The sequence below is a fragment of the Sander lucioperca genome, chromosome 8 (genome assembly GCF_008315115.2).
Source record: "Sander lucioperca isolate FBNREF2018 chromosome 8, SLUC_FBN_1.2, whole genome shotgun sequence".
Lineage (NCBI taxonomy): Eukaryota > Metazoa > Chordata > Actinopteri > Perciformes > Percidae > Sander > Sander lucioperca.
This window is the reverse complement of record NC_050180.1, coordinates 28,026,826-28,053,715: the sequence shown is the minus strand read 5'-3', so window position 1 is coordinate 28,053,715 and position 26,890 is coordinate 28,026,826. Positions and strand designations below refer to the sequence as shown.

General features: G+C 42.4%; 1 protein-coding gene across 2 annotated transcripts in view; it reads left to right on the top strand.

The window, feature by feature from the left end:
- Positions 1–26,890, top strand: part of lekr1 (leucine, glutamate and lysine rich 1) — an 86,285-nt gene that overhangs the window by 8,451 nt on the left and 50,944 nt on the right. For both annotated transcript variants that reach the window (XM_031290883.1, XM_036004467.1), the window contains exon 3: positions 20,790–21,319. In XM_031290883.1, coding sequence (XP_031146743.1) covers positions 20,790–21,319 — 530 coding nt within the window. The remainder of the gene's footprint in view (positions 1–20,789; positions 21,320–26,890) is intronic.

Genomic DNA, 26,890 nt, shown 5'->3' with positions numbered 1-26,890 from the left:
TTTATTATGTTTAAGCTACTGTACATTATCAGTTACATTTGTCATTTGGGACCAATTGGACATAGCATAAGTGCCTAGTGGTAAGATTACTGAATGGATCTATGAGGCTGCTCTCTATCTCTCTGTGCTCTGCACTCTCTTCCTGTCTCTCTTGGTTTCCCTGTCTGTTGCTCTCGAGTAATTTCTGGAATTTCTCATTGAGGTCAGTAGATGGCTGTGAACAATACACCCCCTGGTATTATGTGAGGGTGGCCTTTCCATGCCCATGTACAAACAAAATTCCCCCAGCCTCCACCGAAAGTCTACTACGATCACATCTATGCATGCACAGTGCACAAACACACACACACACACACACACACACACACACACACACACACACACACACAGTCCATTCTCCCATCCAGTCATTTGTCCATCTATCTTTTTGCCTGCTGCACCATGGCCAACAGACTCAAATGGGAATCTATTTTATTCATTGATTTCTGTGGTGGGCATCCATCTCTCCCCAGTGTGTGTGTGTGCATCCGTTTCAGAGCTTCTGTTTGTGATTTGTCACAAGGGGCATGTGATAACCAGACACAAAGCAAAGGAAAGAGAGAAAGAGAGCCAATTACAAAGAATGAGAGAGGAAGGGAGAGACTGACATTTTGATCATAGCCCATCTGGTTCAGGCTCAGGATCTACCTCCCCCTCCTTTTTTTTCTGCCTGTGTCATCCACTTAGATTCCAATAGGTCCATAAAATAGAGGATGTTCTGGGCTTAGCCCCCCGCTGAGTACACTTCAGAACCATTTATTGGAGGAGGCTTAGGTGGCTGGGGGTGAGTGGAGAACAAAAAACAACAGAGGCAGTGTGCGTTGCAAGCACAAAGCTGTGGGCAGCACCATGTGCACTAGCCGGCGTGGGAGGCAAAGAGGAGGTGGTGTACTAACAGGCCCATTTAAGTGCTGTTAATCCTGGTGTGCTGGGAGAGGGCTGGCACCAAGGTTTAATGGTGGGCTGCTGAGAAGGAGAGCGCTGCGGTTACACACAAACACCATGGCTCCCACACACTCGGGCACAGAAACTCACATACTTGCGCTGAACTTTCATGCCGACAGTATGTTTATAGTGTTTATTGTGTATATACAAACTTGGGGATGCAGCTCAAATACAGCTACAGTTAAACACATGAAAACACCTATTCATACATTACAAGACAGTAAAGTAAATGATGTACGACAGGGTGTGACACCACCAACTACCAACATGGGCTTCCTTTTCGTGTCCTTTTTAAAAAGCATGCAAGTTGGGTGGATTTAAAACTCATAATTTTCTGTTGGGTATGAATCTGTTTTGCAGCATCTGGTCTGGCAGCCCGTCCATGGCATATCCCTGTCTTCTGTCCAGTGCATGGGGGACACTACTAAAGAGCATTAAGATAGTACTGATGATTAGTAACTCTATTTCACATAGATATGTTTGATCAGTGACATCCATTGTTCTGCATTTTCTCTTAACTTAATAATAATTTGGACAAAATCTGTCTCTATACCAACAATCTGCGCTGCTCTTATAAGAGCGCCCATTTTCACTGTCTTCTACCTACTGACTTAGTTATTTTGGTAACGTAAGGTTCATGGGAGAGTAGGAAATGGTTTTAATTTTTTGTTTCATATTTCTGTGGTGCTAAACTGACCACTCTCTCTATGCAGTATTACATTTTTTGTAAATATGCTGAGAATACATGGTGCTTTTCAATTTCACCCTGTGTCATGTGAATACAGTCACACTTCCCCTCAGTCCCGTTCTTTGTCTTTCTCAAGGGCACATTAGCACTTATTACTCAGGGGCCAGAGAGCGTTTCTCCCCCCTTTTCATTAATGGTCTTTGAACTGAAAATCAACTCAAACCTGCTTCTTCAAGCAGGTGGTCAGACTAAAAACAGCACTGCACAGGCTTGCTTTCACTTATTTGATTGGCCAACACAGTGCGCTGCTGGATGACTTTGCATTGCTGGACAATCCTGCATTTTTTTGTGGGCGCCCTCTGCGCCAGGACCCCCGCTGCGCTAATGCAATGACACAGTGCTATTGTTGGTCTGAACGCAGCATAAAGGGCCTTTTAGACTAATGGTAGCAACGGCACTGCTGCGCTCTAAAACCCATTGTTTCCAATGGCTTGCGCCAGGTCACAACGGCGTTTCGCTGCGTCGAGCTGTAGACGTGTGCTGAATCCAGCTACAAGCGCAGCGCAAACCGTGTTCGGTCTGAATGCTTATAAGCCTTGTCTATTGCCACCACGCAAACTCAAAACAATGCTTTTTCCCTTTCTTACATGGCAGGATTTTTTCCCCAAGTTGTCAAAGTGACACGTCAACCTTTCGGAGCAGTGTTCTAGACCAAACGGGGCTCAAGGATTAGTTGTTTTCAGTGCAGCACTGAGCAGAGTACACCACAGCCTTTTTACACAGCAGCTGAGCACCTCTTGTTCTCCACAAGGCGCTACTACCTATTCACTTCTCAAGTGTCACAGTCTGAGAGGAGCTCACACAGTGTAACAGGACAAGATGTTCACTTCCAAGAGAGAGGGAAGTACAGGGAGAAAGGGACAGGGAGAAGAAGCAAGAAAAGCAAGCAGAGTAAGACAGAAACAAGAGGGACAATACTCCCTGTCAACTTCTCAAATGTTGTGATCTGTGGAAAGCTTCTAAACACAATGTAACAGGACAAGACGTTCACTCCAGAGATAGTTAGAGAGCGAGTGGAGAGCAAGGGAGGCAGAGAGAACACCGAGAGCTCCCCAGTGTGTGTGCAGGAGAGATAAGTGATATTTTGTTTTGTTTTCGTCAGAGAGAGAATCAATAATGAGGAGAATAAGACCAGAGAGACCAAAAATAAAGACACTTTCTCTCACACAAACACGCACACACACATACACACACTGCACGTCATGGCATGCATTCGCTACCCGTCTGAGTCTAGTTTCATTAAAGGGGAACTATGCAGGGTTTTTTTTAGCTTAATTTATCTTAACTGAACAGCTTCGGAGTCATTGGAATGGTTATATGACTTTTTTCGAGTTGAATGGTGATATGACTTTTTTCGAGTTGAATGGTGGTCGTCTCGCTTCCCCCTAGTGCCTGTGAGCGGAAAAACCACCCTTGCAACTTTGCGTCAGGAAGTATCACGTGATATCAAGTCTCGCGATGTAAGAAATTGCTTCACAGCACTGCACACATACGCCCATTCAGGAACCGACTAACAAGGTAGTGATGGAGTTTTTCACACTGTCGTCATAGCTGAGCTGGCAAAAAAGAAGCAGAAAGCTAGGAAAGCACTGTCGGAGGAACAGAGAAAGAGGAAACGGCAGACTGACCGAGCGAGGAGTCAGACACAAGTAAACATAGGAGCTGCCAAATATCTATTCCAAAGCTGTAGGGGGAGCGCTATACAGAAACCTGCGGGCAAAAAGCGAAGAAATGGCCAAAACTGTATAGCGCACCTTTAATAATTGAGGAGTTGCAGAGTTTTGTTAGCAAGTGCATTCACGTTCTAGGGAGTTTCAGTCTGAGGCTGCCATCCCCACTACAGTGTCTCACTCTCTCTCTTTGTCTTTCTGTATGTGGTACAGTACTGTATATGTAGCTCTACATGGACAGCTGACAGAGCAGAGACACTGGATGTGTCACCATAGGACCTGTATTACTGACAGTATTAGTAGAGTATATGGCTGACTGCTGTCTGAAAAAGTGTGTGTGTGTGTGTGTGTGTGTTTCTCTTGTGAGTTTTAGACCTTGAGAGTGAGGACATTTTTGTAATGGGAGAACACTTACTAGCTGGTCTTAGAGTTTAGGTTAATGTCAATGTCCATATAGTCTGTGTAGGGAGAGCAACATGTTAGCAGAGCAGCAGCACCTTCAGCCCTTCATCTGTGTCTACACAGGATGTGTTCAGACCCTATGGTTCAGGCACGGTATTTAGTGCAAGTTGCATACATTTTGGCAGCCCTCATAGCCTGACACTCAATCACTGTAGTTGAACACTAAGGGACCGTTCGGTATTTATGGAATGGACCACCGGAGGAAAATAGGGAAGGGTTATGTCTTTTTATTCTTTGTTGAGGGGAGGGTCACCCAACGTTTTTTAGTCTGGGGGGGAGGGTCACCCAACTTTTGTATTCATGAAAACAGCAACATTTCAAAGTGGCTTGTTTGGTGCATACTTTTCCATGTAGATCTTAGTCTCGGCCCCCCATCGCTAGCAGATGGGTCTGACCCAACATAAATCGCAACATGACAGCAACATGAGTTTGGAGTTGCTTTTGTTGAGAATGCAACCCAGTGTTTCCCACACATAGACTAATATGTGGCAGTGCGCCATACAATCAACACCGGCTATTTAAAACACGCAGCGTATTCGTTCAGCTGCATTTCCTTTCCCTGCTCTCCTCGTTCTCTCTGTCGCTCATGCGTCTCTCACACACACACATAGATACACACACATCCCCTCCCCTCCGTGCACACAGCGTCTGTCTCCCATCAAAACAAAAGAAAGACGGCTGGCGAAATTCACAAGATCACGAAAGGTTGGTATCTCATGAACACCTTTACACAATCACATGTTAAAAAGTCCTATAAAAAATATTTTATATTCTGAATACAGCGTTGTCAGTGTGTTAATGTTGGAGTCCTGACCCAACTCTTAAGGCCCTGACACACCAACCAGACGGGCCGACCGTCGGCAGAAAAGCCAGTTGGACTGATCAGTCGGGTCCCGAGGTCCAAAAAATGCCTCAGAACACACTGAGACGACGCTGACTTGAGCGTATGCTCTGCGCGTGCGCGAAACGTAATACGTCTCCATACCATCAGGCGGCGCTGCTCTGTATTGTTTCCATTAACAGTCTGATTATTTCCCAGAAAATGAGAACCGGCAGCTGATTGGACGAACGCGTCACGTGGTTCTTTTTTCTCCGGAAATTCACAGCCAGACTGTCATGGCGGCTTGTTCAGAATACGATCTCATATTGTACTAAAATAGTTCACCGAAACGTGTTTCTGAAAACATTTTAAGCGAGAAATAGGCCATGCAGTTGCTGAATCTGTCTTCATTTCAGATTGACAAAGGTCAGTTTAAAAGATTTTCGTCAGATTTTGAGCGGCTGATCCGCTCCCCATTTCCGGGTGAGTCCCGACTGCCCTGTCTCCGACTGAACATGTTGGGTCGGCCAAAATGAATGCCGACGGCTCCTCGGACGGACGACGGCACGGGACACACGGAACAGACTCGAGTCACGGACCTCGCCAGACGGCCCGACGCCCGGTTATCGGGCTGGTGTGTCTTCTCTATTAGCAAGCCATCGCGCCTGCTTTAGAAAGTTAACTAGACGCAAGTTTGCATTAAAATGCAGTTGGGTTGTCAAGGTCGAAACACTATATGTAGCAGCTGTGAATCAAATAAACTTATTATAAATAATGTTATGTAATTTTTTTACTCTTACACTGAATGTTTGCTGCTTCAATCCAAATGAGTATTGAACAGTATTTTCCGCGACTGAAAAAGGCACGTGTTGAGGATGAGGACCAGCCTGAACCGGAGGTATCTGTCTGAAACAGAGCTGAACAGTCCGACCAGTGTAATTAGTTACGTTATTAATTTGCTTACAATATTTTCAGGCTTCAACCAGTGCTGCTCAAGCAGAAAGACAGGGTCACTGGGAGAGAAAGAGATAGATATGTTAGGCATTGAAGAAAGAGTAGGAAAGGAGGACAGCATCCAACAGCGTGTCCTCCTCAGTTTTTGATACTTGTTTGTTACGAAAATAAGTATTTCAATTTTTTATCAATTTTCGTAAAAACGGCCCATTTTGGGGCTCTGAATAGTTGATTTCTCGCATAAAAAAGTCTCAGAAGTGAATTTAGTAATGAAATAGCAGACGAACAATGTATAAAGTTTCCAGTTGTAGTTCCAATGAGACAACCTGTAGGGGGACCGAAGCGGGAAAAGTTCTCTAGTGTTGCTTTAACTTTGGATTTCTGATTGGGCGGGCCAACTGTCAATATGGGTTATTACCCAGTGTGCTATGTTGAATGGTCTCAATGTTTTATTGTTTTATTTCATGTGAATACTAGTTTACTAGATGAGTAACGTAGTATTTGAAGTAATGCAGTAATGCAGTAAGTGTGCATTTAGTTTCCATGCTTATTGTGTTTCCACAACAATGTTATTGAATAAATCTACTGAAATGGCCACCACACCATAACAGAGGAGTGTGATGTATAAGATGAGAAAGCAGAGGTTAAGTCATCCATGGTAATGTTGTAAAAAAACAATGGTTATTTGTACGTCTTTGCCAAGTGCAAGCCAGTACAGAAGGCATCAATAAATTGTTGGGGAGGGTCATAGAAAAATGTATTGCTGGTGAAGGGAGGGTCAGGTCAATTTCAACTGAAGATCCCACAACTCCTCCGGTATCCCTTTTAATAAAAAACATAATAAAAAAGTCCCTAATGCAGCAGAAAATAGACTTGTAAACAGCTTTTGGTCGTGGTTACGTGCAAGTGAAACGCTAGTTCTTGCTGTCTTTGTATACAGACAGCTGTGTAAGTGAAGATAGAAGAAGAAGTGTTGAAGATACAACACTGAAACATTCTCAGCACCAGACAAGCCTGACTTGTTCGCTGAAGAGCTCTTTCTTTTTCTTCTTACAAAAACCTGACACTTTGATGATGACTGCTTCTTCTGATTCTTAAAACATTTTCAACTTCTCTCTCGGATTATCCTTTTTAATGTAAAGGTGGAAATCAAAGTCCTGGCTAGCCTCTGTTGTGTCTTTCCGTGCCTCTGACTGTTGACTGTCCAACCGAGGGCTCTCAACTGCTCTTGCTCTCCTTCTCCCTTCCTCCATTCATTCATTTTTAATGCGAGCATTGCATTGCAAGTCTTTAAGAGAAAAAGAGGACAGTAGAGACAAGCCACACGTCCCAGTGAGCTACATCGGGCTACACATCTCTCCTTTTCTTTCTCTGTCTGTCTCCCTGTCTTTCTCTCTCGTTCCCTCAGTTCTCCTTTCCTTGAATAATGGATGCTTTCAAACCAGACACACTCCTCCCTTTTTCGTCTTGATCCTTAGACGGATAATGGAAGCACATGTGTTGTCTGTTTTGTCTTGTTTAATCAGTGTATCTCCGACTAGCTCCCTTCCTCCTCCTCTCTCTTCTTTGTCTTCCCCACCTTTCCTGCCCTTTTTCAGTCTGTTTTCTTAAATCTGGGGGAAGAGAGAGAGAGATTAAGAGCGAGAGGGGGGAGGTTTCATCAGGTGAATGCTGATCTGCAGTAATGACTGAGAGACAGCGGGGGGATTATTGTGCAATATTGTCACAGGTCTTGTCTGGAGCCTGGAAATACAAAGTGACAATATTGCATGATAATCCAAGGGTCATTACAAGCTCACCGTTGCTTTTATGAAGTAATTGCCATATGCCAGCGAATGTGGCAGTTATTTTTTAAGATACACATTAATCAAGTGTTCAGAAAGTCAATCCCAATCTAACACAAAAATCCCAGTTATTGTCGATGTTTGTTGCATAATTGTTGTGTGGTGCAACTGCCCTCATCATGTGACTGTCATGTTCTATGAAGATATCTCAGGTTACAACTGAGGGTGATAGCAGAAAAAAGTATCTACAGCATTAAATGATAAGGGGAAGTGTTTTTTATTGACTCAATATTTTGCACTGATTCTGAATAGTCATACAGACAGAAATTCCCCATGAAAAGAGGAAGAATTTTCTCATTGGTACTTGCCTCAATGGACCATTATCCATGATATTCACAAAGATGTTTTGTGTTTTCAGCAAATATCACTTTTGAAGACTGGAGAATCTGTTACAGTACCACTCTTACTATCATTTCATTTACTACTATCATTTCTTACTATCATGGTTACAGCTTTCACACCTTATATTCAAAACTGAATACGGCTAGTCTCTGCATGTTTTGTGGGTGCTGTTAGAAGTCATTCAAGGAAACCTCAATAACTGAGGTAGAATTTGAGGGAAAGTGGGTACAACAGAAAGATAAAAGACATCACTTCCAGACTGATCATACCTAACCGTGCAAGAGGACATTATTTTCTTGTGAACATTACATTAATGTTAATATTTTGCCTTGCTCAAAAGGTGGCCTTATGTGACGTAAAGCTTGAGTTATTTGTACAATCAAACTGAATTAGATCTTCTCTGTTTTACTCATTCATAAGTGTCTGAAGCTTCTTTGCATAATGCACTCCAGCACAGAGTGTAACACTGCAGGCAACGGCACTTGTTTTCTCTTGCTTAAGAGGGTTAAATGAGGTCGCATTTTGCTTCGCTCTACTGTCATCTAGTCAGACAGAATGTCGTTGCACCTGGTTTAAGCTGCAAATTAAGAACAAAAAAGGATAAATGTTAAGAAGGTACGGGTTCATTGACAGACTGGACAGCAGCAAAAAATAGAACACACTCAGATAGACAGGCAGGCAGACACGCACACACATTTCAGCCAGTGTTACCTCCTCTGGCCTCTCCTGGCTTAGTGTGCCGTGCCATGTCGTGCCTAGCCGTGTGTTGTGATGCGTGGTCTAGTGGAGCTAACAGAAGCACATGTGTTGTCTGCTAACTCTGATTAATGTAACAGACTATACACCCCCTTCTCTCTCTGGCTTATTTTTTTTCACTGGCTGCCCTGCTGTCCTGGCTTCACCTCTTACATGTACATGTCTGCACTCAGTCTGTGTTTAAAACCTGGGCATTGAGAAAGTGAGAGAGTCATCAAATTATAATACGGTGCTTCTCTTGTTTTGTATAGCATATAGTGCATTGGTGTCTATAAAGTAAACAATGTGGGTTAAAATGGTACAAAACTAGCTTCTATATTGTTATTCAGGTGTTGAAGAGCTACTGTATAATATACCCAGTTGGGGAGCATATAGTGCAGCAGGAGTAACCTCTTGCTAGTTTTAAACTAGTGATTTAACAAATCGGGTTGCACCATTAAAACATAATCAGAATAAGAATCAGATTTATTGGCCAGATATACTTACATACACAAGGAATTTGACTTCGGTAGGTGCAACCTCTCTATACATTCAGAAAATAGACATAGACAACTAGTAATATAGACACATACTGTACAATAGAGACAACAATATACATATAGGCACATATCAACATGATATACAAATATACAAATAAGACATAATATCAAGACAAGTACACATGGAGTGGGATGTCTAGTGCAAAAAGTAATAGTGCGAAGTACTGTGCAAGATGCATATTGGAATGATAAGTAATGCCTTAGCTTGTAGCTTAAGACTTTAGTAATGTGTAAATTGATTGCCAGAAAGCATCGATTGCGCCGTTGAATTAAAAATATTGAACAATGTAAACAGTAAGTTATTGTAGCATCAGAAGCTATTAACATACAGCCCAAAAATTAACAGTTTAAAGGGTCAGTTAAACCCAACTGAAATTTCTTTGTAAATGTAGGTATATGCGCATATAACTAATACTGCTGTATTTTTTGTGTTTCTCTTGGTGGTAAATTAGGCCTCACTTTTCAGTGCCCCTGATATTGACTGTAAAAAGTTTCCTGGCTGCAGTCTGCAGTTCTGGAGACAAGCATAGCTAACTTTAAGAAAATAAATTAAGACAAGTAGGCTGATTGGTTGACTCCCACATGACCAAACCCCCTAACACACACAGAACTAAATGGACACAGCCAGTCTTCTGCCTGCTGCTCCTCTAGGCTAGTTGTTTGTTGTTGTGTAGGCTGTGCCGTGCTGTGCTGTGCCTCGCCCTGTGTTTGGATGTGATTTGATGCGTGGCCAAGTGCCGGCCGAGGCAGCCATAGGTGATTCTTTCCCTGCCACTGCCCTTTCCATGCTTCCACGCAAAGGAGCAAGCGAGTTAGGCGGCCAGGCAGACAGGGAAGGGAAGGCAAGAAAAGAGAGGATAATATAACAGGACGGGAAGACGGGAGGACAGCCGTGGTCAAGGAACTTAAACGTACTCAAAATATTCACACACACATCTACACTCATGCACTCGCTCATAAACACACAATTGTCATGTGATGTGTGGTGCACCAAGGGGTCCAGATGAGTGGAATCTCAGTGTTGGCTCTCGCTACACTGAGCACCACAGGGGGTCTTTATCGTCGCAAAAATCAACAAAGCCACAGTCACGAAGCGCAGTCTCGATCACAAACACGAGCACACACACAAGGCATTTTAATGCACACACCATCAACACACAAGAAAGCAAAAAACAAAAGTGCTCACACGCGCACACAAACTGACAAAAGCTCACAAAAACATTCTCGTTTTGACACGCACAGCTGGACAATGTTTTCGGTGGGACACACACACTCCACAAGCTCTCACGCACTGTCACGCACTGTCACGCACTGTCACGCACTGTCACAGTCCAAAAAAGAAAATAGTTTAGAAAAATTAGGGGGAAAAAAACAAGGATAGGTCCCTCAACTGCTTAATCCCTTCTTAAATGCTTGCGTGATCTATCGTGTCTGTGATTTCACAGACACAATAGACAGAAAATAGACAGATAGATAGACAGACAGACAGAGAGAGAGAAGCGGGATGAAGTGCCAGCTAAGCAGATGGAAATGGGCACACGGGGCAACAAGCACACGTTACATAATTATTATTATGTACGTGCACCCTCATAATAAGCTGTTCTAAATTTAAAATGTTCAATGCCTTATCGCGCTGATGTGACCGAGCCCGACCCGAACCCGAACATCATTTCTAAATCTCTGTCCGAACCCGGCCCGGCCCGTCGGGTCCCGACAGGCTCGGTTCGGGTATCCATCCTCTAATCCAGGTATGATATGAGGCAAGTACTCCTGCCTTTGTTTTTTTCCCGCTATCCGCCACCCATGATCACATCACTTGATTTAACCTAATCCTAATGTGTCTAATCCTCCAGGCACCCCAAAACACCTAAGTGTCTTGTACCCTTCCATACATTACAGCATCTTTCAACAGAATTCACTGGACGCTGAATTGTGCCGCAAAATAGTATTTCGGTGACTGTGTTTTTGAGCGTGGGTTGTAGTTTTTCTTGCCTCTCTGCTTTCCAAAATCACACAAAGGTATTTAGGTTTTTCAAATACTGAGGATTAGAAAACAAATTGTTTAGTCTGTCTGATTGTGAAGATCTGTTGGGGCCTGCTGTCTATAACACTCAACACACTACATGTTTCTGCCTGCGTTGTATAGCCTGCATGATGTCTCTCCTTCATCAAAAGCCTTGACCTCCTACTTACCTTATAAATGCAACTCAGAGACAAATATTTTTGTTGTTGTCAGGTTTTGGCTAGGCTGATATATTGACTGATCTGTTGGTTGTAAAGTACCAAGCAATTGCACTGCAGAAGCCAGAGATATGTTTAATGGCATTTAGAAATACACAAAGAAACACTGGAAAAGTAGGCTTTGGAAACGGGTCAGTAGTAACACAAAGGAAAAAAGGTAGAGGAGCTGCTTGATGCTGAACATTTCATCTGGTAAAAGAACAAAACTCAATCCTTTTTTGTACCTTTAAGTACCTGCTTTTGTTGTTACAAAGTACGATGCTCATAATAGGTCTTCTAGCTTCTCTAAACACAATACAAACATGTTATGTTTCCCATTGGGTTCATTTTTAATTAATTTTTGATGTGGAAACTGCGTGTTTTCGGTGTGTGTGTGTGCACAGTGCATGCTCGTGTGTGTACGTGGCTGCATCAGTTTTTGGTCAATGAATGCATGTTTAGGTGTGTGTATAAACATATATGTGGGTGTGTCTGGTGCCTGCGTGTATGTGTGTGTAACATGAAAAAGGTCTGTGTTCGTGACAGAGACCCACCTCTGGTGTTTTGATGGGCCAGATGGGTCAGGGCAGCTGTAGCTGAGGAGGCGGAGGTGGATGAGGGGGAGGAGCAGGGAGATAAGGAGGACAGGGAGGAAAAGGTTGTTTAGGAAGAGGAGAAGGAAGGAGAAAAGGACAAAGTGGAGAAAAAAGGATGCTAAGAGGAGATGGAAGATTACTAAAAGATGAAGGAGGACTGGAGAGGTGGCGTGAAAGTAGCAGCAGAGAAATTGGGGAAAAATCTTTTTATGTGTGTTGTCTGCATAGTGGCCCATCTCAACCCTCAGCACATGAGACAATGAGCGCAGACATTTGCACACAGACACACACACAGACAGTCAGGGAGCTAAAAAGGCATCACGTAAATTAATTATGTTTCTCATCCTGGCAAGACACCAGCCACCCACAGCATGCCCCCACCCTGTCGCCCCACCTGCACCCTCCGCACCACTCCACCCTTCCTAAATGTTTCACATCAGGCGAGAGGTAATAGCTCCATGTTTAATTGATGGAGCATTGAGGCATTGTGGTGATAACATGGATTGTTGAGGGGGTCCAAGTCACATAACACACACACACACACACACACACACACACACACACACACACACACACACACACACACACACACACACACACACACACACACACACACAGAGCAGTCTTGGTACCTGCTAGGTGTAGACACATGCTGGAGGTTCAGGGCCCTATCTTGCACCCGGCGCAGCGCAAAACCAGATGCAAGTGTCTTTGCTACGTAGTTTAAGACAAATGCACCTGCGCCCATCTGTGCACCAATGGGCATGGTGGTCTTACAGGGAGGTGTGTTCAGGTGCATTCTTGGCGGATTGCTATCTTGAGGCAGCGGAAAGTGATCGCGCCAAAAACCTGGTCTAAAGTCAATAACGCAGCATTTCCTTGTTATTTTAACGCCTGCTTCACCTCGTGCCATATATGATCTGCTCGAGATATATGATCAGTTTCTTCTCCTGAAAATCTCTCCTTCCTGCTTAACATATCCGCCATCATAATAGCAATGCGCCAAGGTACAAACACGCCTGGCTTTTAAAGGGAATGGGAGATGACCCTCTGATTGGTTTATTGCATGTTACGCCCAGCACACACCTATAGTTAATTAAGATACTAAGTTCAACCCTTTCGAACCATGCGCCTGGCACACGGACCCTTTCTTCCACCGTTAAACTAGCAAAAGTGAATTTGTACACACCCTAAACGCACCTGCGCCAGGCGCTTCACGCCGTGCGCTTAGATCGTTAAAATAGGACCCTCCGTTACAGTAAGAGGTGGATGATTCAGTGTTGGCACTCTGGTTAATAAGATTTTGACTACTACATCATTGATGTACCCTGAGGCATTATGCATGTTTTGCCCAGTTACAAATAGCATGTTGACTTTTTAATAAACTCTTGTCATAGATATTTATTAACTCTCTATATATTAGAATAATCATAACCAGATGAATTGAACCGGATGTAAGTATGTGTCTTGAAATTTAACGTTTTAAACCACTTTCAGCAACAGTCTAGCATGCTAATGGAGTCAATCATGAAACAGAATGAAAGAGAGATACTGTAAGAGAGACACAAGAGGAGCCATAGAAGTGATGTATGCACTAGAGGACAAAGATGTTTTGTGTGTAGACGAGAAGCATCTATTGGCTGCTGGCATGAAACACTTAAAAGACAACGCAACATTTTTCCTCCTCCTCCTTCATTCTTTCACTCTTTTTCTATCACTTCCTTGTTTCATTCAAACCACCCTTGTCTCTCTCCTCCTCCTCTTAGGTAATAGTTGTCTGTGCGTGTGTGTTTGTGAGAGAGCTTGTGGAGGGGTTAGTTTTGTGGTTTGAGTGCTAAGTGAACGTGTCAGTGCCCAGGGCAAGGGGTCTCCCTGAGGGGCCAAACTCAGTCACGGGAGCACACAGCCTGCTGGTGCCACAGCCATTCTGCCCTCAGGGTGTGTGTATGTGTGTGTGTGTGTGTGTGTGTGTGTGTGTGCCATTGTGTGTTGAGAGGGTGAGTTTCCTGTCTGTCTCAAGATGCTTAAATGAGTAAATTTGCCTTTGTATGCGTCTGTCTATGCCTGTGCCTTTATTTGTACCTGCGTACATGTTTGTGCTTGTATCAATGTGGGTTCTAATGTGTATATCTGTTTGTCAGTCTGTGCGTATTTGGGTGTGTATTTCTGTCTGTGCCTTTCATCTGCCCCTGTGTGTCAAGCCATAGCTAAGGCACGATTCAGCCCTCAGGTCACTTTAACATTTTGTATTGCCCCCCTTGTCTGTCTTCATGACTACATCACACACAAATGTACATGCATAAGCATTTTTGGATAACATTCAACCCCACTCACACACTTAGTATCTTTTTTAATTTATTTTCTTGTCCATTACTTCCCTGGTGATTGTCATTGAGTTTCTGGACTTGTGATATGTTGTTGTTGCTAATGTACAGTTTCTGGGTTTCTCATTTACAGTACTTTTTGGGAACAAATATTTTGGAGTGCATTTACCATGTCTACATGCGTGACAGATGTGCTCTATTTGGACCTTTTATAAGATGTTGGATCCTTGTATCAAACATCAATCTTTATTAACATCTATAGACGTAGGTATGCTTGTAATTTTTAGGGGTGGCAATGTTGGTCAGTCTGACGGTCGGCCCGCCACTTTGGTCCAGACTGGAATATCTCAACAATTAGATGTATGCCATTACATTTTGTACAGACACCCATGGTTCCAAGACGAAGAAGAAACATTACTTCTAACAATGCTGTAGACCCTTAGTCTTGTTATTGTTTGCTTGCATCAGATCTAAGTGTGCAGCCTTCTCCTCTTGTACCTCAGCTTTTACTGTGTGAATTGCTCTAAAGTGTTACTCTGGCTGTCTTTCTGTCTGTCATGACAACTAGAAGAGAGATGCCCGCTGTCCTGAAGACATGAGGCAGACATAATCTGCACCTTCACCTGATATGGATAGACAAGAAGGCCCTGTGATGGGAACAGAGAGAGAGAAAGTTAGATGTGGCCAATGGAGAATCTGAGAGAGAAGCTCTATCTTCTTAAATGCGTCACTTATCAATCATGTGTCACATCAAAAGCACTTTCAAGTGTTGCTGCATGTTTTGTCTGCCTGTCTCATCTACCACCCTGTCATTCTTTTTGACTTCTCTCTTACCATAAAGATGAAGGAAACGAGAGGCAGAGGGAGAAAGAGAAAAGACATTCAAGACAGTCAAGACCTAGATACCGCATTAGCCGCTGCTGTTAATTCAACGTGACATCATGACTTTGCGTAAACATACACGCCACTTGTACGCATTTTGAGCTATCTGTGTGTATGTCTATGCCGTATACAGCGGACGGGTTGGGTTTAGGAAAACAATAACGGGACACGGGACAACAACAGCACGGTTGGGTTTAGTAAAAGAACAAACGGGACGGTTGGGTTTAGGAAAAGAAGAAAGCGATGGTTGGGTTTAGGAAACGTGACACGCGGGACACGATCCCCGGTCTCCTGGGTGAAAGTCCTGTGTTGTTTGACCCATCCTCCACCCCAACCAACCTCCCTATGCAGATTTTCCGGCTTTCATACTACTCGCTACTGTAGTCGCTCTTAATGCTACGTCATCTTCTTATTGAGAATCGTGCTGTGATCACGAAACGTGCTTCCCATTGAAATACATTAGTTTTAAAAACGTGCGAAATTTCGCTGGAAAAAAACCGAACAGAAGTTCTTTTCTAAGGAGAACTTGCCGTAAATTGACACGCAATTGCAAGGTAATTGTCAAGTGTATTTTAACTGTGAGGTGGCCACACTTGAAAAGGACCAGACTTGGGATTTCACTCAGAAGAATATTTATTTTGATCAGTTGAAGTAGCAATGGAATAGGATCAGGATTCGAAGTAACAGGTGAAAAACCTTTAAAGAGAAAGAAAACAAACAAAAGAAATCACAAAAAGCATTTTAAATAAACAGGTATATTCCCAACACAGGAAAGGTCAAATGCATTTTTTCCCTACAGGCAACAGCTTGGTTTTTTACCCTGCATTTTACTAGATTTTCCATATAAACTATACCAATCTAAACATTTGATCTTATCAGTTTAACACCTCTTTAAACCATGCAGTAATAATTTCTTTCAAACTTTACCTCTAACATTTAACACATTTACCACATTAAATACAAAACAGACAAAGGATCCAAACGACAATCTATATGAAATAAGAGTCCACATGAGCTTACCGATAGCCTGTCATAATCAGAAAGTCCCAATTCCTCACAGTGAATGCGTTTGTGCCTCTGCTGACCTCTTTGTCCGTCGCACTCCAGTCAAATGAATGATGTGCGTATTTGAAACACTATTTTAACTGCGCGCGAGCTACTAATCACCCCAATTCAATTCACCTGGTTGAGCCGGCACCAGAGCGCGCACACAGTCACGTGCGGGCTGGCATGCAGAGCGCGCGCAGGGGAGGCGGCACGCAGGAAGAAAAAGAAAATGACAGATACACAGAAGAAGACAGCCACACCTCCACCGAGTTAGCGCGACACCTCCCACTCGATCTTTACGTGGCGATGCCCGGAAAGATCGCACTCTCAAGTGGGCTGGTCTCCGACCTGATCTTCCACCGGTATGAGGACCACAAGGCGCCGGACGTCCCGATGCAAAATGGTACTCGATTCGGGATCTCTGGCACCCGGTTTCGGATTTCTCACCGAAATGCTGGAGCTTACAGAGACCACCAGCCACATAAACATCTCGAACAACACTTCTGGATTCACACCGATGACTCTTGCAAGTCTGAACTGCCCTCTCAGTGCGTTTTGTCGCAGAGCCAAACTATATCTCCAACAGCAACATTCCTTTCAGCAGTATGCCACTTACTGCGAATGAACAGGTTCGGACCAGCGAGTTGGCTCCAGGATCTCCAGAAGTTGTTGACTATAGTTTGTACTTCTTTGAGTCTGGCTAGCTGGAGCACAGTCAGGAACTCACTGAAGGTAAGGCCTTCTACATTTCCGAGACTTTGGAGAGCTCTCTTAGTGACTCTGACGGCAGCTTCGGCGGCCCCGTTCCGGTGAGGTGAATCGGCCGGGAGGATTTTCCACGTACAGGTGGTCTCATTTCTGGCAGCATACTCTTCAATTGACTCTTTGTTCTGTTGATTCAGGTAAGTGTACATCTCTTCTAGGACAGGTTTTGCTCCGACAAAGTTTGTACCAGGATCAGACCAGATTTTCCGGGGATGGCCTCGGACAGCGGTGAACCTCTGGTAGGTAAGCAGAAAGCTCTCTGTTGACAATGTATTTGCTAGCTCGACATGGATGGCTCGGCTGGACATACAGCAAAATACAACGCCCCATACTTTCATAGTTACTCTCTTCTTGACATCGTCCTTGACATGGTAAGGTCCAAACAGGTCAACGGACGTGAACTCGAATGGTGCAGCAGGACTTGACCTTTCTTCAGGTAAGCTTCCCATTATCTGCTTGCAGGTTCTTGCTTTTGCTTTCCTGCAGACGATACACTTGTCAACGACTTTTCGGGCAATAATTCTTCCTCTTATGACCCACGCCTTCTTTCTCATCCGTAGTAGAGTTCCCGCCACTCCGTCATGTCCCTCGCTATGTGCTTCTCTGGCTAGCAGGGTGGATAACCAACTTTGGAATGGTAGAAGAGGAACAGCTCTGCGGTCTTTTCCGAAGGTCTGGATTCTGCCACCACAAACTAGAAGTCCACTTATCTGGTCCCTGTAGACGACTAGTCTGTCTATTGTGGCACTTGGGAAGTCGACGCCCTCCTGTGCTGCTAGACAAAGGTCCTGGAACACGTCTCATCTTTCGCTGACTGTAAGGACACCTGAGGATGGTACTGCCTCCCACTTTTCTTGGTCCCTGATCTTGGCACTCAGGAACTTTTTAGCTGTTCTCCAGATCCACGCCACGGTCCCGACCAGCCTTCTCAGATTGCTGAAGCACCTTATATCGATGAGCTGTTGAATTGCTGCTCCTGCTGGTGGTCTTCTGGACTCTACCCTAGCGCGACAGTAATGTAAGTCAATGGAGGATTGATAAACACGCGTTGATAAACACGCTAAAAAGCAATTATGCGTCTTGATAACACGCCAAAATTGCATACAAATTGGCGTGTCATACATACGCCACTTACTGAGATCAGTCTGGTTAATTGGAGCGATACGTCATCGCGGCCGCAATTTTGGGACGATATGTCAAGCCTCCTAATGCATGTATGTCTATCTAGGCAGGAGGTATATCCACAATTAAAATCATAATTTCTCTATCTGAAGTTATAACAGATTTTCAAGCGTTTTGTTTCGCTACAAATGCCAGACATGTATTTGTGATACAGGATACTTGGTTAAATTAAAAATGTGGGTTTTCATACCAAAATGCCTCATCTTGTGTAGATACTAACAGTATGTAGCTTTAAGCCTTAATATAATTAGTTGAGTTATAAAGGTGAGTTATAAAAAAAAAAACGTTTTTGTACCAGGCATGTTTATTTCTGCTGTGAAGTTTTTACCATGGGGGTCTATGGAGATTGACTCGACTCAAGTGGCCACTCGAGGAACTGTAGTTCAGCCACGGAGCTGCCGCTTCAATAACACACACATGACAAACATCATTTTTAGCATCTTACTGTGATATTACTAATTACTTATTAATAAAAAATGCATCACCTGGCACAAGCTAGCATTAGCTTAATTAAGTATGAGGACAGTAACTTATCTTTGTTAGTTTAGAAGGAGGATTAACATTACCTCTTGTGATATTAAATTCAACACGTTCATAACAATAAAGTATTGTAAAACACCTTGTTACTTAGTTTTGCATTTATTTTGCATGAACATCCCAAAAGTCGCACAAAAGTCTTTCTTTTTCTGAGTCTTTATGGTCGGCATGCACAGACGCATCTCACAAGCCGTAGGCGGTATCGACGTATTTATATCTATGGACAAGACAATGGAACTTCTTAACACTATTTGAAAGTCATCTAAGTATAGATGTCTTCAGCTGTTATTGTATTAATGTATCATCACAAAATAGTCTATTTGCATTTGCTACATAAAGGGTTCTCTTTCACCCTGTTGATGGAAGTCAAACTAATTTGCATTTCATTGCATTAGTATTTTAACATTTGAATAGAAAGCTAATGCAATTTGCAGTATCTGACACTATTTGAATTATCATGAAACTGTAAACACCCTAGGTTTGACCCTGTCTTGAACCTTTGAATTTGAGCTGTTTCTCATTCTTTCTGCTTTCCTCTCTTATCCTCTTAAAAGGATGACATGAGGAAAAGTGCTATCAAACACTCAACAAAAACCATCACTACCATCAGTCTTATGGTGCTGTGGGCCTGGGGGCAAAGGGGAAAGGTCATGGGGTCAACAAAACAAATTAGTTCATTTTTGAAGCATGAATGTCTGGTCTGAATGTGACACTGGAGAGAAGGTCATAGCAGAATCAAAACCAATAGGTTTCTTATCCTTGCACACCAAATGACATGCCACCCTGTCATGAGTTTTTGAGATATTTTGGTCATACTCAAAACAAGTGGATGGCAAATGGACATGGCATTTCTGTGCCTTAACAGCAGTAATTAAATGATCTGTTCTGTTTCCCGTTGTCTTCCCGAGAATGTCAGCTTTGGTTGCACGTGTCTTTTACCTTGTTTACATTATGTCGCAGTCATCATGTAAGCTTTCTAACATGGGAGCTGTCAGCATGTCATCCAAATATCAGCTGCCTCTCTGCCACATATCATCATAAAGATGAAAGCTCAGGGATGTGATCTTATCCTTCATAAGCCTGAAAGAAGTGACAACAACTTGGAGAGAACACACTGACACGCACAGAGAAAGAAAGATCATTTTGGGAGATGTTTTTTTCCAGCAGACAGCAGTAAAAACAATATCTGAAGGAGGTATTAGAGTATCTGTGATCCTCTGCTTTGAACTGCTGACGGATAAAAAGATGTTTTTGACACCAGCGCATGATTGTGATGGATAATGAGGCCGGTAGTTTTCAGACCTAAATGTTTTCATAGACAGCTCTGATACTTCATTATTAAAGGCCCCATACCATTCAAAAGTGAATGCTATTTCTACGCTCATCCTCCTCCAAGATATATATTCATTATTAATTTCACTTGTTTTCGTTTTCAACAAATTGTTTATCCAAATACAATACACAATTTATATTGGCTCTTAAGGCAATCATTTGTCATCATGGAAACATGAATTGGTCATGTGACAAGGGCTGGGAATTTTTTTCCCCCCCACAAAACCGTATAAAAATAAAGTGCAATACACTTACAATAAACTTGCCTCAAACTTAAACAAAGAAAACCTTGTCAGTCTCATATCCATTTTGATTAATCAGCTAGCCAACTGTACCAACTTGATTATTCTCATAGTATTAAAGAAAATAGCACCAGTGATAGGCTTCGCCGTTTTAAAAATGAGTTGTGTTCTTTCTTATTTTGGCCAGCCATTTGTTTTAAAGGTTCAGAAAACCTATTTTCTCAATCAACTATGAGAAATGAAGAGTAAAGTGGGCAGCGATCAATTGAAAAAAGGTGGGAAAAAAAAATCAAAATTTAGCAACATTTGCATCAGAATCTGATGAGGTTGTTTGCTTATGCTTAATCAAATTTGATCAAACCACACCCACACAGTCACAGTTTTTGAGTGTTGAACTCTTAATAAATAATATCAAAGTATGTGGTTTGAAGCCAAGTTTTCAGGGGCTTTAAATTTCAGGCGTTTTGTAAATAGTTGTATTTCTGTGGTTACTTCAATATTATTATTATCATTTCCAACAAATTGTGTTTATTTTCCTCTCAGATGGAGCGCAGTGAGACAACGTGTCGCTACTGCGGTGTAAGCTACCTCATTTTCCACGAGTTCCATCAGCTCCACACTCGACTGGCTCAGCTGGAGGAAGAGCTCCAGGAACTGAGAGAGACCTCCCAGAGAGAGAAGGCCCAGCGAGAGGCACTGGAGCTGGGCAGGCTGGAGTGGGAGAGGGCATTTCACCTGGAGGTGCAGAGACAGACAGAGGAGGAAGAGAAACGCGTAAGAGAAGAGCTAGAAGAGAGGAACAAAGACACAGTGAGAGCTCTGAGAGAGGAGTTTGAACAAAAGCATGAGAAGCAGAGGCGAGAGATGAAAGAGGGATATCAGAAAATCAGTGAAGAAAAAGAGAGACAACTCAGAAGAGAGCTGGGAGACTTGGAGGCGGAGACACTGAGGAAGCAGCGAGAGGAGCTGCACAGGATGACCGAGGAGGGAGAGAAAGTTCTGAGTGACGTACTTCAAAAGGCCAATAAAGATTTAGGCAAGCTAAGAAAATACGTCCAACAGCTGGAAGAGAGGTGAGGTTTGTATGTGTTTGTCTGTGCTTCCCGTCCCTGGTGTGAAATGATCTCTAATGCCAGGCTTCATGTGGGCAATTATCCTGTGAGTCACGCTGTTAACACAAAAACACACAAACACACACTCAGACAAATCAGACATGTATCCCACTAGCTGGTGTGTGTATGTGAATCTCTGACACAGACCCTGCTGTATAATTATACATGCCACTGTCATCTTCAACGCCTCCATCATCCCATACATTACCTAGAAAAGGGAAAATAGATATACTGTATGAGGCTCGGTAAAACGTCTACCAAATTGAGTTTTTTTGAGGAAACTTTTACTGATTAAATCCCAAGTGATTTAATTCGATTTCTGTGAAACAAGACTGTTTTGAATTTGAATTTATTAGGTTTGTTTACTGGAATTGTTTTGCTCAACAACAAACTCATGCACACTGTAGTAAGCAGGGTCTGACTTAATATGGGAGGAAATAGTGTGTTTGTGAACACAAAGTTTAACAAACATCCTCCTCATTTTAGCAGAGAATTGAAAACATTGCTTATATTTAGGATAAAAATAGGATTTCTTTGCGATTTGGCGCTACGACAGTTTCAGAGTGCGATTTACTTCTACACCGCTGTCGTAATTATGGACAGCTGCACATGTGCATTTGTTATGAATACATTACTTATGATAAGAAACTAGCGAGTCGACAACTTTGCTAACGCAGCCAAACATCAAGCAAGTGCAACAACACAGAAATGTCAAAGCCAGGCTTGAACATTCAATATTGATTGGTTCATAGTGGATATTTTGCTTACTTTGTGTGTGTGTGTGTGTGTGTGTGTGTGTGTGTGTGTTGTATGTGCAGGGCACAGCCGGCATGCTCATATGGCTAGCTGGGTTTCAGGTTGTCCGTATGTTGTTATGTGTATGGTAGACTGGTGAGCCAATCCACTATCTGCTCTAATGTAAGCTGATTATCCCTCACATACACTGCCCACATACATTGAGCCAAAAACACACGCAAACACACACAAATAAACACGTACTGCACACAGTTGTGCTCTGGAGCCTTGGGGCCAAGCGTAGGTTAGGAGGTCAAAGTTCAGTCAGATAATGATGCACGACATAGTGATGTGTGAGAGGCCAGCATGGACTGACAGCAGTGGATTCTCTCCTGCTCTTTTTTCGTTGTTTCTTTCTTTTTGTGCTTTTTGTCTGTCTTTCTATCTCTCTTTTTCTGTTTCTTTGCCTTTATTTATCTGCCATCTCAAGATGCTTTATATAATTTGCCTTATTTCTCTGTATATATCTCAATGTTCATCTGCTTTAAATATGCAAAATTTCTTTTATCATTTGAATGTATCTGTCATATTCTAATTATAAACTAACTTGTTTTTTTTTACTTTCTTTCACTCTCTTCTCTTTTTCTCTCTGTCGATCTCTAAACACTAATTTGCCAGTACTTTGCTGCAATTGTACTAGAGATGTTCCGATACCGATACCAGTATCGGTATCACCTCCGATACTGCCTAAAACACTGGTATCGGTATCGGGAAGTACTGGAGTTTATGCACTGATCCGATACCACGTAATAAAGCCCTAAAGAAAATCTACGTTAAAGTAGTTTATTTATGTTCTTTTTCAGTTATAACTGACTGTCAAACTGCATAATAAAAGAGAGTTCTGTGGCATTAATTGTTTGTGTTTGTTCATATTTCACAAAGAGTTTAATCTGAGCCAGACCGACAACAAAGATAGAAATCATATCACATCCATACAGGGATAGTAGTATACAGTTGTTAAAACATAATAAAATATATGACACACTGGTATCGGATCGGTACTCTGTATCGGCTGATACACAAGTTCAGGTATCAGAATTGGTATCGGGATGCAAAAAATGGTATCGGACCATCTCTAAATTGTACACCATCACACACACAGGTGGTATTGAACAGATTACAGGCAAAAGAGGGGGGAGGGGTAAAATAGTATGCGAGTGGGAGTTAATGAGGATGTTCTGAATAGCTAGCTACACAGCAGGAGTGTGACTCTGTTGTTATGTGAGATGTATTTATGATTGACAGCCATCCCCTCCCTTACTGAGAGACTTAATACAGCTTTTGTTGGGAGATTATGTAATTTTCCAATAAAGGAATGGATGTAAATGTTTCTAGCCAGCGGTATACTTGTTTTTTTCTGCTACTGTTTTGAAACTTGTGCCAGTTTTTTAGAGATCCTGATATTGACCTACACCCGCATATACAACTACAAAAAAAACACACAGGATTTCCTGCTTTCTTCCTATATCTGACTTATAGTAGCTGTTTGATCCTGTGTTAGTCTGACGGGAGAAGTGGTTGTGGTGTGTGTGGGTGGGTGTAGTGGGAGAGCCTGACTGGTAGCTCGATAACAACACACTCTCCATACAAACCAAACCTGATTAAAACGTCACCTGTCAGACAGCGTATGTTTGTGACACGAGCGTGTGTGTGTGTGTGTGTGTGTGTGTGTGTGTGTGTGTATGTATGTGTATGTGTATGTGTATGTGTATGTGTGTGTGTGTGTGTGTGTGTGTGAGTGTGAGTGAGTGGGGGTTATCCAAAAATGCTTATACATGCATGTGTGTGTGGATGACAGGTGTATGACAGAAGAATGCAAGGTGAGAAGGGTAGTAATGTGCAGCGTGCAATTAAACCTGATTTTAAAATCTCACCTGCTCGACAAGTTTAAACATAGATGAACTGGAGATATTGTGATCTGCTGAAGAAAAAGGGAGGGGAGGTGAAGGAGAGAGAATAGACATTAGAGTTACCTTATTCACCAGTCTATGATTTATAAATAGCGTTCATGTCAACATCCCAGTAGTAGTACCTTTGCTATTGATTTTTCTTTTTGACAAAATGTAAATAAAGAAATGTCACAAAAACGTACTTTCCGATGTTTTGGGCTCCCTCTCACTGAATCACGAGGTTATGAATGCATGGTGATATTTTTGCAATGTAGTCTAACATTAGACCGGGATTACCTCACTATAGACGATGCAGCTCTTCTGTCTCTCCTCTCCCGTGCTGCTTCTGGGGCATATTTGGGTTAAGTGGCATCAGCAACATCGGATCTCCTTAAGTCCTCTAATATTTCCTCATTTATGTCATCAACACAACCATGATTCATGGAAATGTTGTGTAAAACAAGGTCATATTTTTCCTTGTATTTAAATATGGTTTGCAAAAATGGGAACTGCTGGGTCCGTGAGAGGAGAGAAACAAAGTGTATGCACGGGGTGCATACTCTACGTTAGGGCCAAGCCTGCGCCCTTAAAATAGCATCTGACTTTAGACTAGGTTTTTCCTGGTCTGTGGTGGAATTGTTTTCTGAAACTGAAAAATAGCACTGGGGAACATTTGCGCCAGAATACGCCTCCTCTTTTTACTGAACCGCCCCCGGGTGCGCAATTTCATTCCCTAATTTACCGACTTGAGTCTGTGGAGGGTAAAGCCTGCTGTGCGTCGGGTGCAAAATAGGAATGATACATTAGTCGGTGTACAAAGTCAATTGCGCTGGGTGCAAGATAGGGCCCTATGACGAGAGCCAGATTCCAGTTCGAAGCAACACCCTGTCTACACAGAATGTGTTTCAAACGCTTTATTCTGTCGCCTCGTCACGCTTCTCTATCGGAACAGATGTGCTTTTATTTTAATCAATACAGGACTGACGATGCTGCTGTTACACTGATGATGTGCGACTCTTGCTACACACTGATACACCTGTTATTTCAAAGTGTCAGATGCATTTAATCAACATTTCTTCGTAAATGGCGGTTGATAACAATGCATTACGCTGTTTTTTTGCGTACAACCAATGTAACAACATGTCCACAGATAGAAATAGAAATAGAATTAGAAATAGAAGTTGAACAGGACTGTGTGTACGACTGATTTAGTGAGACACAAATAAGACAGAAGTGCTAATAACTGTACGTTACTACAGCTTTCATTACTGTTGATGCACGGAACAGCTATGTTGGATCATTAGCTCGGCGTACTGCCGGTTCCGAGCTCGGAAATCCGAGGTCAGGGGGCATGTTTTCGACTTTGACCTCGGAAAATCCGACTTCCAAGTACAAATGGAAGAGTCAAACAGCCTTCAAAGTCAGCATGTGAGGTATTAACACAGATCTAACTTCAAATTCACATTACCACATCAAACACACACACACACACACACACACACACACACTCACTACTATGTCTGTGTTGTATGTATTTTAGTAACATGGGAGGGAAATTCTCCCTGGTAGAAGATGACCTCTGTTTAGCTCTTATGGTGGCTCAACTTTACTGTGGGGCTCATGACAACGAGATAAACAAAAACAATGATATTGAGTGTGTGTCAATAACACACACACACACACACACACACACACACACACACACACACACACACACAATATGACAAAGTTTATTTGGTAATCAACGATAACATGTTGAAGCAGTAGCATAGCAACCCACACATACAAATGAAACACAGACAGACCGGTTGCTTTTCTGAATTAGAATTAAAATTGACAAGCTTTAAGACAAAATGTATTCTCATATCCATTTCATTCGCTTAGCCATAATATGATATAATTGTTTGTGCTTTTACTTTGTGTGTGCCTGTGTGCTGTTTTGATGATAATAATCATTGTTGTGGCATCCCTGACATGGTTACCAGATAACTTGAAAACAAAATATATACAGACAGGTGTCACACCACACACACACACGCACACACGCACGCACGCACGCGCCTTTGGGTGTCTGTGTATCACATTCTATTTGTGTTCTTTTTTGGTCAACGTAAAATGGCTTTTAGATATGAATGTCCTGCTATTGTGTTGATCAAAAAGTATTTTACACACACACACATGGGCACGCACAGTGGGTGAACAGATGACACTTTGATATGGGTAAGCTTTTATGTCACTTCTAATGAGAACAGGAAATACACACACACACACACACACACACACACACAACAAATATGCACCAACATTTACACTGACTCAAAAGTTATCACTTAATAGACCTACATCAAATTCACCCTGACCAATGCCAAACGGCCTGGAACAGTAAATGCCTGACATATACACGTGTGTTACAGCTCCAATGTGTGATCAAAGTTGAGAGATGGTCTTTTGTGGTTGAACAAGGAATTACAATTAAATTTGTTTTGGCTGTTTTTTTTGAAGACACCATTGATGATTCCCAGTGTGGTTTTGCTAATAACTGATGAAGCAGCAAAATGTTGTTGTACACATTGATACTTACTAGGGCTGTCAAACGAATCAATTTTCTTAATTGCGATTAATCGTTGAATTTCTATAGTTAATCGCGATTAATCACATGTTTTATCACATGATTAAAATTCTATTATTTTGCATTTTAGAACTGTTTTTAAGTACATATTAACAATGGAAAGCCATTTTTACCAGTGTATCTTGATTGGGAATCAAATGAATGCAAAGAAAGTGACTTTATGAACTTAATTTTAAGATTTGTATTTGTTTATATACAATCAGTATATTATATATTTAA